This window comes from Branchiostoma belcheri, unplaced genomic scaffold (assembly GCF_001625305.1).
Source record: "Branchiostoma belcheri isolate BF01 breed outbred unplaced genomic scaffold, Haploidv18h27 scaffold37, whole genome shotgun sequence".
NCBI classification, from domain to species: domain Eukaryota; kingdom Metazoa; phylum Chordata; class Leptocardii; order Amphioxiformes; family Branchiostomatidae; genus Branchiostoma; species Branchiostoma belcheri.
Window position 1 is genome coordinate 449,050 of NW_017803987.1, and position 13,127 is coordinate 462,176.

Below are 13,127 nucleotides of genomic sequence, written 5' to 3' on the forward strand. Positions count from 1 at the left end.
GTTGATTCAGGACCAGAATCAATTTTTTTTTTTTTGCAAATCAGAAAAAAACGAAGAGGCGAATCCGAGAACCAACAAATTAAATTGGTGTGGCCTAACTATGGGTTCTATGGAAAGATGGGTGTTTGTGATATTTAAGACAGTTACTGTTGTATGGTTGAATGGAAGAAAGTATATTTTATGCCAGTAACAATCCAAGGAGTTCAGACAATAGTATTTAAGGCTGAGTAGATATTAATTATTAAAAATGTACAGCGAGCTTTTAAGAAAAACACAAAATGCTGAATGAAACAAGACATAAAAGCTAAAAATACAGAGAAAAAATACACGTTTTTTTTACGAAACACCCCCGCGATGAATCTTGGTTTGTCCCATGCGAAAGAAATGAATACTATTTAAGTACATATAGTCTCTGTAAAGATTACAGGATTGTACATGTGTAAGTATGACTTAATAATGTTTCCAAAAACTAGTAGAGCAAGTTGGGAAGTTAAAGTGAAGATACCACTTTTTCTTAGTGATGTTTTGTGTAGAGGTGTAGCGGTGATGTTTCTTGAGCAAGTTAGTAAAAGAAGGAACAGACTGTGAAGTGTGAACTGAATTTGTACATTATAGGAGAGTTAGGGAGGAGTCTATACCGGTATATAACGTTACTTGACAATTGTGATAAAACGAGCAGAAAAAAATACACCATTTGCTTAACCTTCTCCCTGCTACCTAACCCCATAACCAATAGAGAATTGGTAGCCAAACAATTACTGCAGTTTGCTAAAGGTTAATAAAGATGCGCTAAGGAAAAAAGAAACTCTCAAAAACAAGAAGAACAAGTAGAAATGAAATGTGCACCCCCCCCCTTCTTTCTGGTGTTTAGGTGAAGGTTTGTCCCCTGAATTTTGAGATTGGTTTAGTCCACTAGAAAGTAACAGAATACCTCAGGCTGAATCACATACAGTTCTACTGCATGTGAAACACTTTGTCGCAAGATGCAGTGTTTGACACCTGTGCACATTATGTTTATAGAACCTGTGAATAAAGACTGCACAATTCTATCTGTCTGACTAGAAAATATGCTTTGTTTTTGTTCTGGCAATGGAAGTATTGTTTTGGGGTCTGTATGTGTGTTTGCTTGTGTGTTTGTAGGCATTCAAATGCAGTAGTAGGCCCAGTAGTGTGGCAGAAAGTTTGGAGATTTTGTGACCACAGATTGACCCTAAGGTCAAGTTGGCAGTCTTTCTGCAAGCTAGTTTTTACAGTTATTTGTGGTATACCAGCTTAGGTGTTTGTCACAACATGTTAGCTCTTAGACTGCAAGGTTCCTGTTTTAAGACCTGTTTTTAAAGTATGTCAGATCATTCTCATTGATGCATAAATTAATTCACAACAGTAGAGGTTTCACATCTTTTATATCTTTCCTCACTATCAGCAAATGGTTGATTGCACGTCTTCCTGTTTGAATGAGGACATCTGCTATATCAGAAATTTGCACCTACACTGTTTTGATATTTGTATGAATGAGGGACCGTGATGTTTGAAAATCAGTTTGAATTTCATTCTGGAACAAGGATGGAAAATCAGTATGAATGTCATTCAGGGACAGGGATGGAAAATCAGGGTGAATGTCATTCAGCACCAGGGACAGGGATAGAAAATCAGGGTGAATGTCATTCAGGGACAGGGATGGAAAATCAGGGTGAATGTCATTCAGCACCAGGGACAGGGATGGAAAATCAGGGTGAATGTCATTCAGCACCAGGGACAGGGATGGAAAATCAGGGTGAATGTCATTCAGGGACAGGGATGTGTCAGAGTACTAGTATGTTAATCTATTGTGTCATTGTAAGTAAGATATCTCCCTTTTTTTAAGTCCTTAGTCTTCCCAGTGTCTTGATTTCCCAACTTCTTGATTTTGCAAAGTCCAAAACAACCATTTGCAAAGAAAGTAACGGGCCCGTTAACGTTAACTTTCTAACTAATTTCTACCAAACAAATCCATATCCATTTTTTTTTCTCAAATAATGATATCATTTAATCACTGTCGCCACAGACTTATCTAACATCCGCTACTCTATTTTTGGGAAATTTTTTTGTTTTTATCGTATTTGGTATAATATTATATAACTGACCCATTCTAATATGTCCTACATGCATGGACACCGCGCTGCATGCTGGGTAAATTACACAAGTTTCGTCTCCCCGGCTACTGCGCATGCTCCATCACGGATCTAAGATGGCGGCTGCTCTCAGGTTGGGCGCTTTGGCCGGCAGGATTTTGGCCAATAATCAGGTAAAACAACAAAAACATTCAGTTTAATTTTACTCCACGTATACTAGACAGTGTTGTAGAGCTGTGTGCTCAAAATTTTGCTGATATTCCGTGTTTCTGTGCTGAAATATCGCATTTTTAAGTCGAAACACGAGAGCTATTTTGGTTTACCCACCTTGCATAACATGAAACTACGACGTCGAAAAAAAATTAGAAGTTTGTTTAGATGACCTACTAACAGATTTCTATCTTGATTTGAACTTATTTGCAACATCATAAGTGTTAGATTTATGCCGTGTTGTTGTGATTTTTGCTGTACAGGGTATTTCTAGTATCTGCATGCTGTTGTAGGTTGGCCCGATGAAGGTCACAGGCCTAGAAACAAGACACTTGTATAAGATATAATTTATGTATGATGACATGTCCCTCTAGTTCTTAGATATCCGTTCTTTTATTGCAGTGCTTAGCATAAAAATAACATTCTATTATGCTGTTGTGCTTTCTACTTTCTTGAAATACGTAAGTTACATGCATAATTTCTGCAAAACATAGATAATATTATCATATTAATGTCATTTCTGCAGACATCAGGACTGAGTCATGGAGTCAAGCCATTGGCCGCATCCAGATCGTTCCACTTCACCATAGAGGGGAGACGCAGCGATGCACGAGTGTCACAGGGAGATGTACGAAATATATTCATAGTCCTTTTTTTCCTTAACTTTTTCATGGATAAAAAAAGTTTGACAAAATGTACTTGTCTTCTTATGTTATGAGCTGTTCTTTTGTTACCTTTTTTTTTAGCCTTGAACTAAAAAATCATAATCCTAAAACAAGAATTTTAATGTTTTTGTATGTACTAGTAGCCCAGTCTATTCCTGAGTTATTGTTATTTTTAACAGTAAACTATTTGTGTTGTGTTTAATAAGCTGTTATTGTGCTATTCATTTTCATTTTGTTGGTAAATGACGTACAAATATGCCTATAGTATCACTTCAAATTTCTGTGTAGCAAACTGTGCATGTTTACCATTTTTGAGTGAGAGTTTGGAATGTTCCATTATTTCCACAGGCGGGGACAAAGAACTACCCTGTGGTGGACCACACGTATGACGCGGTGGTGGTCGGAGCGGGCGGGGCGGGTCTACGAGCAGCGTTCGGTCTGGCGTCGGAAGGCTTCAAAACGGCCTGCATCACCAAACTGTTCCCCACTAGATCTCACACTGTGGCCGCACAGGTAAGCAGGGTTCTTTAGGCTGTAAGATTTCCTTAGGCCACTGCAAGTAAATTTTATGGATAACATCCTCCGCAGACTCCAAATCTAATGCGAGCGGGTGAAAGAAAACAAGGCGGGTCGAAAAAAACAAGGTTCCTACATTTTAAAATTTTGACTCAATCATTGTACAAATGGTTTTCATTCAGTGGGAACATAACATATGCACAGCCAACATCACATATCACTGCATCAAAGTAAGAAATAAAACATTAAATCAAAGCCTTTTCCTGTCTCCATAGTTATCTGCCATCCACATTCCGACATGGCAACAGACATCTTTGCCCATTTTCGGCATGTTGACCACTGTCAGCATGCAACAGAATTTCTTGTTCTTTTTTTTCCAAAATCAGGCGAAAATTAAAGCGCGTGCTGATGTCATCCATAAAAATTACTTGCTGTAGCCTTAGTTCAAAGACTAGAGACAACTTTCTTAGTACATGTATCGTATGCTAAAAACCAACTACCTAGTACCTAATATCAGGTCAGAAAAGAACAAGAAATAGTCATGCCTTCAAGTACCAGAGTTACCAACCAAGGATTGAGGTGTTCAAAAACTTGTTCTTTCCTAGAACTATCGCAGAGTGGAACTCACTGTCAGTAGGGGCATTATCTTTAGATAGCTTTGAACAATTTTTAGAGTTAGAAGTTCAAGGGTTAGGTGTAACAAGTCGATCGGTGTAATGTAGCCAGCTGCCGCCGCGCCAAATGCCTGTGAAGCTGGTGTGTTGTGCCGTAGGTCAGTTATATTGACTATACAGGTACCTGTAACCAAATAAAACACCAGGGAACACCATTTTTTACACTTAAGGAATAGTTAATTGCATCTCAATGATCACAATAAAGATTCCAGTTGCTGATGTGTTGACTGTTCCATTATTAACAGGGTGGTATCAATGCTGCTTTGGGGAACATGGAACCAGACAACTGGAGATGGCACATGTGAGTTGAAATAATATTTTTCTACAAATAATATTGCACAAAAACATGTATTAATGCACTGTATTACTATTACCAGTAAAGTGTTTTAGGCAAAGCATGTAGTACTCATGTAAAAGACATTGGAAAAATGTTTTTTGTTCTTTTCTTATTTGTTTATTCTTACTACCCAGGTATGACACAGTAAAAGGCTCTGATTGGTTAGGAGACCAGGATGCCATCCACTACATGACAGAGGAGGCACCACAGGCTGTCATTGAGGTAAAAATTTTCACAAAAATTAAAATTGAATTGTTTGCTTACACTTAAAAACATCATAGCCCAAAGGCTGAATTATAGTGTACTATACAATAGATAAAACAATAGCTCAATGTATAGCTACAAAATAAGAATCTTACATGTAGATTCATTACAAAATATGTTTTTTCCGAAAGCAATGTCAAACAACTGTCCTATAAAATGTCACCCATTGCCTGTACTGAAGAGTCTGTACTGTTGTTTAGAGGGATCCTATTCCTTTGAGTTTACCTTTGGTATTTTACTTTATCTCTTTGTATTACAAGTCAATGCATTTCCAAATATACATGTACGCAATACATTATTGCCATACTAGTATATCCTCAGCTCTACATCTGGTATGAAATGTACTGATGATATTTTTGTCTGTGGGTTTGGAAGGGCTACAAAGTAGTATGGGTAAGGGGGTGAAGCCTACCATCTCTGATTTCCTTGTTTTTGTTTTTCTGTTTGTTTGTTTGTTTTTTAGTTGGAGAACATGGGCATGCCGTTCAGCCGTACAGAGGACGGGAAGATTTACCAGCGAGCGTTCGGCGGACAGAGCTACGATTACGGGAAGGGCGGACAGGCGCACAGGTGCTGCTGCGTCGCTGACCGCACGGGACACTCCCTCCTGCACACCCTGTATGGACAGGTAGGGGGCCTCGCTAATCCTTCTCTAACTCACTGTTACTCCTACCTTTGTTAGTGTACATTACACTGTATCTTAACCAAACAGGTTATGTCTTAAGGACAGTATACATTTATTCTATAGTATTTTTATTCTAGAATATTAGTTTAGCAATGTGATTTCTCGTGTATTTTATTTGTGGTGACTCTAAATGTTGGATATATGTTTTTTGTTTGTACATGATTTTATTTTCCATGATTGGGAAAAAACGAACTCTAGACCCCTTGAAAACCCCTTTCAATGAAGAGAGTAGTATATAGATGTAACTACTACTAGTATTTTGCACTTTCACAGTCATTGTGTAGATTTTTTACTAAACTATAAAGGTAACATTTGCAAAGCAATGTAGTCTGCTCTGTTAATTTTTACTCAGATACATTCATACATAGAGTCAGACAGGAGTACAAATCCCTCCTACTATAAAATTACAACATTATGTAACCCAACACCAGTTACCATGGTGAGAGACGTCAACCAATCAGGTCATTGACCAGGTCAGAGGTCAGTGTTTGGAATGGAAGAAGAGGAAACGTAGCAAAAACAATATGTTTTCCTTTGGTAAACATAAAAATCTTTTTTCCCTGGCAATATATGTATGTTTTATATAACCTAGTAAATAGTAAATAATTTGAAAAAATTTTCCAGTTTCTTGTTTTGAAGTTGTTTCTTTCTCTCCCGTTAGTCCCTGCGGTATGACACCGAGTATTTTGTGGAGTATTTTGCGCTGGACCTGATCATGAAGAACGGGGAGTGTATTGGAGTGGTGGCCATCAACATGGAGGACGGAACCATCCACCGCTTTCATGCCAAGAACACCGTCCTCGCTACCGGGTATTTATTTATATATTTCAGCTTTATTACACATGTAAGGCCACAACAATTTAATTAGTTGGTTCTCGGATTCGCCCACTTCATTTTTTTCTGATTTGCAGAAAAATCAAATCAAAATTATTATATTTTATCCCAAACATTGGAAGAAAGCTGACCTTGTCTTCCTTGCTGTTGCAGCTTTAAGTATTTTCCCCGTACCAATGCATTGGTTTGACAAAAAGTTTTTTTTTTTCTAGGGTCGGTCTGGAAACAGGAAACACAACATTTTTTTCCTAGGGCTAAACAAGAAAACAGTTACTCAAGCAACTGGATAGATATTGAAAACTGTCAGATGTTTCAAGTAGCTTTATTTTCCGTTTGGAAAGAAGACATCAGAAATACCTGCACAGTAACTGCACTAATTAAATATAACCCAAGCATACATATCCAGTCCTGCTGTCAATCTCAAAATTTTTCATTTGAAATCCATGACAGTTAAAAAGTCAAACAGTTTTGTTTTTGAGATTCATTCATGTATCTGTTACCAGGGGTTACGGCCGAGCCTACTTCAGCTGCACATCGGCGCACACGAACACGGGAGACGGAACCGCCATGACGACACGCGCTGGACTGGCCAATCAGGACATGGAGTTTGTACAGTTCCACCCAACAGGTCAGTACGAAACACGACGTAGAACAAGAAAAATAACATTCACAAAACAAATGCATAATGTTTACCTTCGCATATGGTCTGCTCTGTTAATTCTTACTCAAACACATTCATATATATGGTCAGACAGGAGTCTAAATCCCTCCTACTATAAAATTGCAACATGATGTAACTCAACACAAGTTACCATGGTGACAGACGTCAGGTTGAGGTCATTGACCTTATTGGTTTAGAGAAGAAGAGGAAAAGATATCGTCTGCAACAGACAAAATCCTGTTACAACGTTAACCAAACATCCAACAAAAACCGTGCAAAATCAGTTTTTTTTTGTGCAGTGTGTTTTGCCGACGTGTTAACTCAGGCTAGGGTTCCTAAAAAGCTGCCATGTTTTTTCCCGCGTGCAGGTATCTACGGCGCCGGTTGTCTGATCACGGAGGGCTGTCGTGGGGAGGGCGGTTACCTCATCAACAGCGAGGGTGAGCGGTTCATGGAACGCTACGCTCCCACCGCCAAGGATCTCGCCTCTCGTGACGTGGTGTCCCGCTCCATGACCATCGAAATCAGAGAGGGCAGGTTTGTTTGTTTACTATTTGTTTTGTTTGTTTTTTCATGAAAAACTTTTCCTGTTACTTGCAATTAGCCCTCATTCAAGAATTTGCAACTAGAAAGTTAACAGTTGTAAAGCAAATGCGTCTCAAATACATACAAATACACAGATATATATCATTGGTGACCAGCCCATCTAACTCAGTCCTGCAACTTTGCTACATAATGTAGTGTCTGCTACATAATGTAATGTCTGCTACATGATGTAGTGTCTGCTACATAATGCAATGTCTGCTACATAATGTACTGTCTGCTACATAATGCAATGTCTGCTACATAATGCAATGTCTGCTACATAATGTAGTGTCTGCTACATAATGTAGTGTCTGCTACATAATGTAATGTCTGCTACATGATGTAGTGTCTGCTACATAATGCAATGTCTGCTACATAATGTACTGTCTGCTACATAATGCAATGTCTGCTACATAATGTAGTGTCTGCTACATAATGCAATGTCTGCTACATAATGTAGTGTCTGCTACAGTTCCAATTACCATGGTGACAGATGTCTAGCTAGTCCAGGTCATTGACCTTTTAGTTTAATGTTCAGAGAACAAGAAGAAAAAAGAGCAAAAGCAATATGTTTTCCTTCCGCAAAGGTGAACATAATAAAGTTTCTTGTTATGATTTTATTATCCAGAGGTTGTGGTCCGGAGAAGGATCATGTTTACCTCCAGCTGCACCACCTTCCGCCGGAACAGCTCGCGGCGCGACTTCCCGGGATCTCGGAGACCGCCATGATCTTCGCGGGCGTTGATGTGACCCGTGAACCCATCCCTGTCCTCCCCACTGTGCACTACAACATGGGAGGGGTGCCCACCAACTACAAGGGACAGGTAAGCATTTTGTGTTGATATTAGGCCACACCAATTTAATCTGTTGTTTCTCAGATTGTTAAACTGTATTGCATAAATTGTATCACTAGAAATCAGTCTAAGGCCATGTTGATTTGGTTATATGGGTGACATCCTCTGGTAACCCCAAAACTGATGCGAGCGTGCGAATAAAAAAAAGTTTGGCCAAAAAAAAAGTTGCTTTCATTATGAAGTCCGTGGTCATGAAGGTTGAACAAATAACACAGAGTATGGTATGACGGATAATCTACTCTTCAAATTCATTTCTTTACATCTTCGTCTTTTTGTTGATTTTGGCATTCTACCTCATTGGTATCCTTTTCCAATATTTTTTTTTGCAACCTATGGTATACATTGGCTCATTTTGCAACTGTTTTGTATGATTTTTTCTTGTGGAAAGTGCCAAAAATTCATGCGCACACGGATGTCATCCATACAATCAAATCAACGTGGCTTAATAAAAGAAAAGAAAGAAAAAAAGATAATCCCTACCTACCGATCCTAATTTTTTTAGGACTGAACAGGAAACACAACAGGAGGTCTAACTCCTTGCGTACTTCCCCAGGTTGTCCAACACGATGCGGAGCGGGGTGACTACATCGTGCCGGGTCTGTACGCGTGCGGAGAAGCGGCCTGCGCCTCCGTGCACGGGGCTAACCGTCTGGGCGCTAACTCTCTCCTGGACCTGGTGGTGTTCGGACGTGCCTGCGCTCACACCATCAGAGACGAGAACAAGCCTGGAGAGACCATCGCTGATATGCCTAAGGTGGGTCTGTTATAAAGATAACATGATGATATTTTTTATTTTATTTACTTCATAGGTCACCACAAAACAAGGCTCATGGGAGCCACTTAAAGTATTTTGGGTTACAGTACAGCCAGTGAGGACATATGTTTCTTGACCTTAGACTTGAAAAGTTTAAGGTTATACTCATGAGGGAAACAGTCACGAGGTAGCTTATTCCAAAGTGATGTTGTTCTTGGAAAGAAGCTTTCAGCATGCAACTTCCTCCTAAGAGGTGGTGTATGGAGGAAGAAAGGCTGATTTGCTTCAGTGGAAGTGGCAAGACGTGTCCTTGCTGAGAATGTTCAACACAGTGTTAGAAGTACCCATCTGCAATTTTGCATGTATTTCTCAATTACTAAAATGCAATTTTGTATATGCCATGCAATTTTGTATATGCTAAGGGTTTAGGTCCGAACTTATAATTGTACATTTGCAGAAAGTATTTCAATATTGCAAAACAAAATTTTGACATTCTCCACTATTCCAGAATACAAAAAAAAAAGTATTTCTACCAATGCAACAAAATTGCATAGAAAGACTACCCAGTGGACTGAAAAAATCTGGTCTTCTTTGTATCCCTTCATGTAGTGTTCAGGGCTGGAAATATCATCTACGTATACAGGTTTGTGCAGGTATCTCTGATTTCTACCTGCTCCTAATCTAGGCCTGTACTGTACCTGTACTGTATTTTGTTTGTTTCCAAACTCGTACCACACAACTCACAGTTGTTTTGTACTTTGTTTCAGAATGCAGGAGAGGAGTCTGTAGCAAACCTTGATGCAGTCCGTTATGCAAATGGCAGCATCCCAACAGCCGACCTCCGACTACAGATGCAGAAGGTAAGAATCTCATCTATTAGTTTTACCTATTCTTTAGTCTAATTAAACAAGAGTGTCAAGGAGTAAACTTGTGATTAGTGCTGTGTACCCAAACCCATGTTCAGGTCTGGATTCAAGTCCAGAGGTTTAGGTTCAGGTCCGGTCTTGTATGTCTGGAACTAAACCCAGGGCATATACAAAATACAGAAGGGACTTCTCAGTGAATATTTCCCAATGAAAAATGGGGCATCTTTACCGCAAAATTTTGTAGCAAGTACTGCACTGCAGGGTTTCGAGGCAAGATATGTTGTTTGCAGGGCATATCTGGGCAAAACTGTCCTGCTGCAGCACAAATTTTTGAGGATTGAAGATTTCAGGTGGTTTAGAACAAAAAGGGGAATGTGACATGATTTTTTTGTAGTTCCAGAACTAGTTCCAAGCGCTCAGGTTTTTTTGGACATGAACCTAAACATTTTTACAAGTCCAGAACTACTTCCAGCAAACAGGTACACAGCACTACCTGTGACCTCTCAATCTCGTGTCTACAAGCCTAGCCACTCAAGCCATTCAATGCCACACAAACATCTTTAGAAGTGTGCTTTGTATGAAAGTTTATCTGTGTTGGTACAAGTCATTATGAAATAAAGATCCAAAAATTAGACTACGGAAACGGGACAAATTATCGGTTGACTCCATCAACCTTGTTCACGGAATGGACCCTTCTACTCTTGGAACGTGACGTCAGAGACATGTGACCGTAGTAGCGGGTCATACGTGCCAGACTGCCAGATGACTTGTGTTGCCCCCCGTCTCTGTTCAGGGTAGGTCTGTGAGCTCTTTTGTAGACCGCCTCCTTCACTCCTCTTGCAAAGAAGTCTGATTCTGAATCAAGGATTTTAACCCCTTCTAGAGATACTGAATGTCCCGGAGATTCAATGTGAATGTGTTGCAAGACCTCTGAGTTTACAGAACTAGGGTTGAGTTTACAGAATTGGAAGTTAAAGCTTAGTCTTTATTTCATAATCTATAGAAGTGTGTTCTCTTTTTCCCATCCCCAGACCATGCAGGCCCATGCTGCAGTGTTCCGTACTGGTGATGTTCTGAAGGAAGGATGTGACAAAATCAGCGCTCTGGTCAACAAGATGGACGACATCAAGGTAGGAAACAAGTTCAATCATCATCATTCGGCAATGGCTGTTATCAGGTCTTTAATGTCTAAACCGAAGTCTAAACCTGGAAGCAAGGACTAATGGTTGACAAATTAATTAAGAATCAAAGTCTCAGCACTGTGATATTCCCAATGCCAATTAATCAAAGTTACAGAACAGTTCTTTCTTGAATTGTAAATAAGTTAGTAGAAATTCATCAATGAGTGATTTTCAATGTCCACTGTACATCTTGATCACAGGATGACCTAGTCTCGTGAGAACACCAGACTAGATCGAGACTTGTCGATATTCACTTTCCTTGAATTTTCTGGTAACTTTTTTCTCGTTTTGTTTGTTTTAGACGTTTGATCGCGGTATCGTGTGGAACACGGACCTGATCGAGACCCTAGAGCTCCAGAACCTGATGCTGAACGCTGCACAGACCATGTTCTCTGCCGAGAACAGGAAAGAGAGTCGCGGCGCGCACGCACGGGAAGACTTCAAGGTCTGTACCATCTTTCAGTGAATCTTTGACATGATACAGGTCTTTGTAGAAAGATTCAGTCCTTCAAATTTGCTCTGTGAGCATTTTGATATCCAAATGCTGTATAATGCGCAAGAAAATCTCCATGCATTCTAAATCTGGATATTCTAGGGTCACAAATTTTGGATGGCACATAGCTTTTGAACTAGTTTTGTATTGTGACATGAAGAGCGGTATGTTCCTTGTGTTTACAGGAGCGTATTGATGAGTATGACTACTCCAAACCTGTGGAGGGACAGACACCCAAGCCCATGTCTGACCACTGGAGAAAACATACTCTGTGTACAATGGACGATGGCAAAACTGTGAGTTCTTTCTGCAGATGACACTTTTCTTTGTTACAATTTCAAAAACTTTTGACAGGAACTTAATAAATGGTCTGTGTGTTTGATATTTGTGTGTTCTAGGTATGTCTGTGCATATGTGTCTTTATTTGTATCTGTGTACAGGTATCAGTAATATAACCTCAAATACCATAGTTGTGAAAACTGAATTTAGACTCTATGCCTCTTTAAAATTAGAAAAGGAAACATTTGCAGATTGTCATTGGCATTTTCTGCATTATAAACTAAAAACAATGAGTATATATTACATACTCAATCAAAGAGACTTGATTTACATGTATTTTACTTTGACTTTATTTCAGGTTGAGCTGTCCTATAGACCAGTCATCGATGAGACATTGAATGAAAAGGACTGCAAGCATGTTCCACCAGCTATCCGCTCCTACTAGGAGTCTTCTTCTCTTTCTCAAAAATTAGACATTTAAAACCTGCTTTGCTATTATTAACACATACTTAAACATGAATGCTAGCAATAGTAAGGGGCATTGTAAAAAGTGTTGAAGATACATGTATGTAAAACTAGTTTGTTGAAAATGAATGATACTTTGAGATTGTACATGTAGGATCAGACGCTTTTGCAAGATGGCAACAACAACAAACCTGGAGTGTGTGTGTGGGGTGGGGGGGGGGAACTGTTCTGCAACACACATTGCCAATTGCAATGTATTGAAATGTTAAAACATGCACTAACCACGAGATACTGTGTATGAAAACTGGTGTAATGTGCTTTAGTGACCAACTTTCAGATCAGATTGTTTTGGGAATGGATCAGGGGAGGTGGTAGCTTTGTATCTTTGATAAGCCTTTTCTTTGTTTCTTGTCACTTTTTCCACTACCGCAATGTTGTACTTTTACTGTACGTACAGTACTACAGTAGCCTGTGTTCATGTACACTGACTGAACACTGCATGCTCTGAATACTAAGGATGACCAGGGTTTAACTAAGTGCTAATTGTCTGTAATTAGCAAATTGCTTTGGTTAACAGTTTTTCAGAGGGATGTGGTACACTTTAAACTCACAGTGTAGACCTTGTTCATCATACATGTAGCTAAAGTTTATACACTCTGGATTGTCACTGCTTCACTGTGTCTAGTATATAAA

At 39.3% G+C, this 13,127-nt stretch overlaps 1 protein-coding gene across 1 annotated transcript; it reads left to right on the top strand.

Annotated features, from left to right (window-relative positions):
• The first annotated feature begins 2,172 nt into the window (after positions 1-2,172).
• LOC109476280 (succinate dehydrogenase [ubiquinone] flavoprotein subunit, mitochondrial-like) lies at positions 2,173-12,719 on the top strand. Its single transcript, XM_019777167.1, has 16 exons — positions 2,173-2,284; positions 2,848-2,949; positions 3,335-3,499; positions 4,422-4,477; positions 4,648-4,735; positions 5,241-5,405; positions 6,124-6,272; positions 6,800-6,924; positions 7,326-7,494; positions 8,171-8,366; positions 8,950-9,150; positions 9,918-10,010; positions 11,048-11,146; positions 11,499-11,642; positions 11,876-11,986; positions 12,328-12,719. Exons 1-16 carry the CDS (start codon positions 2,207-2,209, stop codon positions 12,412-12,414), a joined length of 2,028 nt encoding a protein of 675 aa, XP_019632726.1. The 5' UTR covers positions 2,173-2,206; the 3' UTR covers positions 12,415-12,719.
• Positions 12,720-13,127: the final 408 nt, after the last annotated feature.

What these genes read in the sequence shown, in the direction of transcription:
- LOC109476280 (XM_019777167.1), top strand. Translation starts at nt 2,207, where the DNA reads ATGCTCCATCACGGATCTAAGATGGCGGCTGCTCTCAGGTTGGGCGCT. An exon ending in CTCACACTGTGGCCGCACAG is followed by an intron (nt 3,500 to 4,421) that starts GTAAGCAGGGTT and finishes CATTATTAACAG; the next exon opens with GGTGGTATCAATGCTGCTTT. An exon ending in TGCACACCCTGTATGGACAG is followed by an intron (nt 5,406 to 6,123) that starts GTAGGGGGCCTC and finishes CTCTCCCGTTAG; the next exon opens with TCCCTGCGGTATGACACCGA.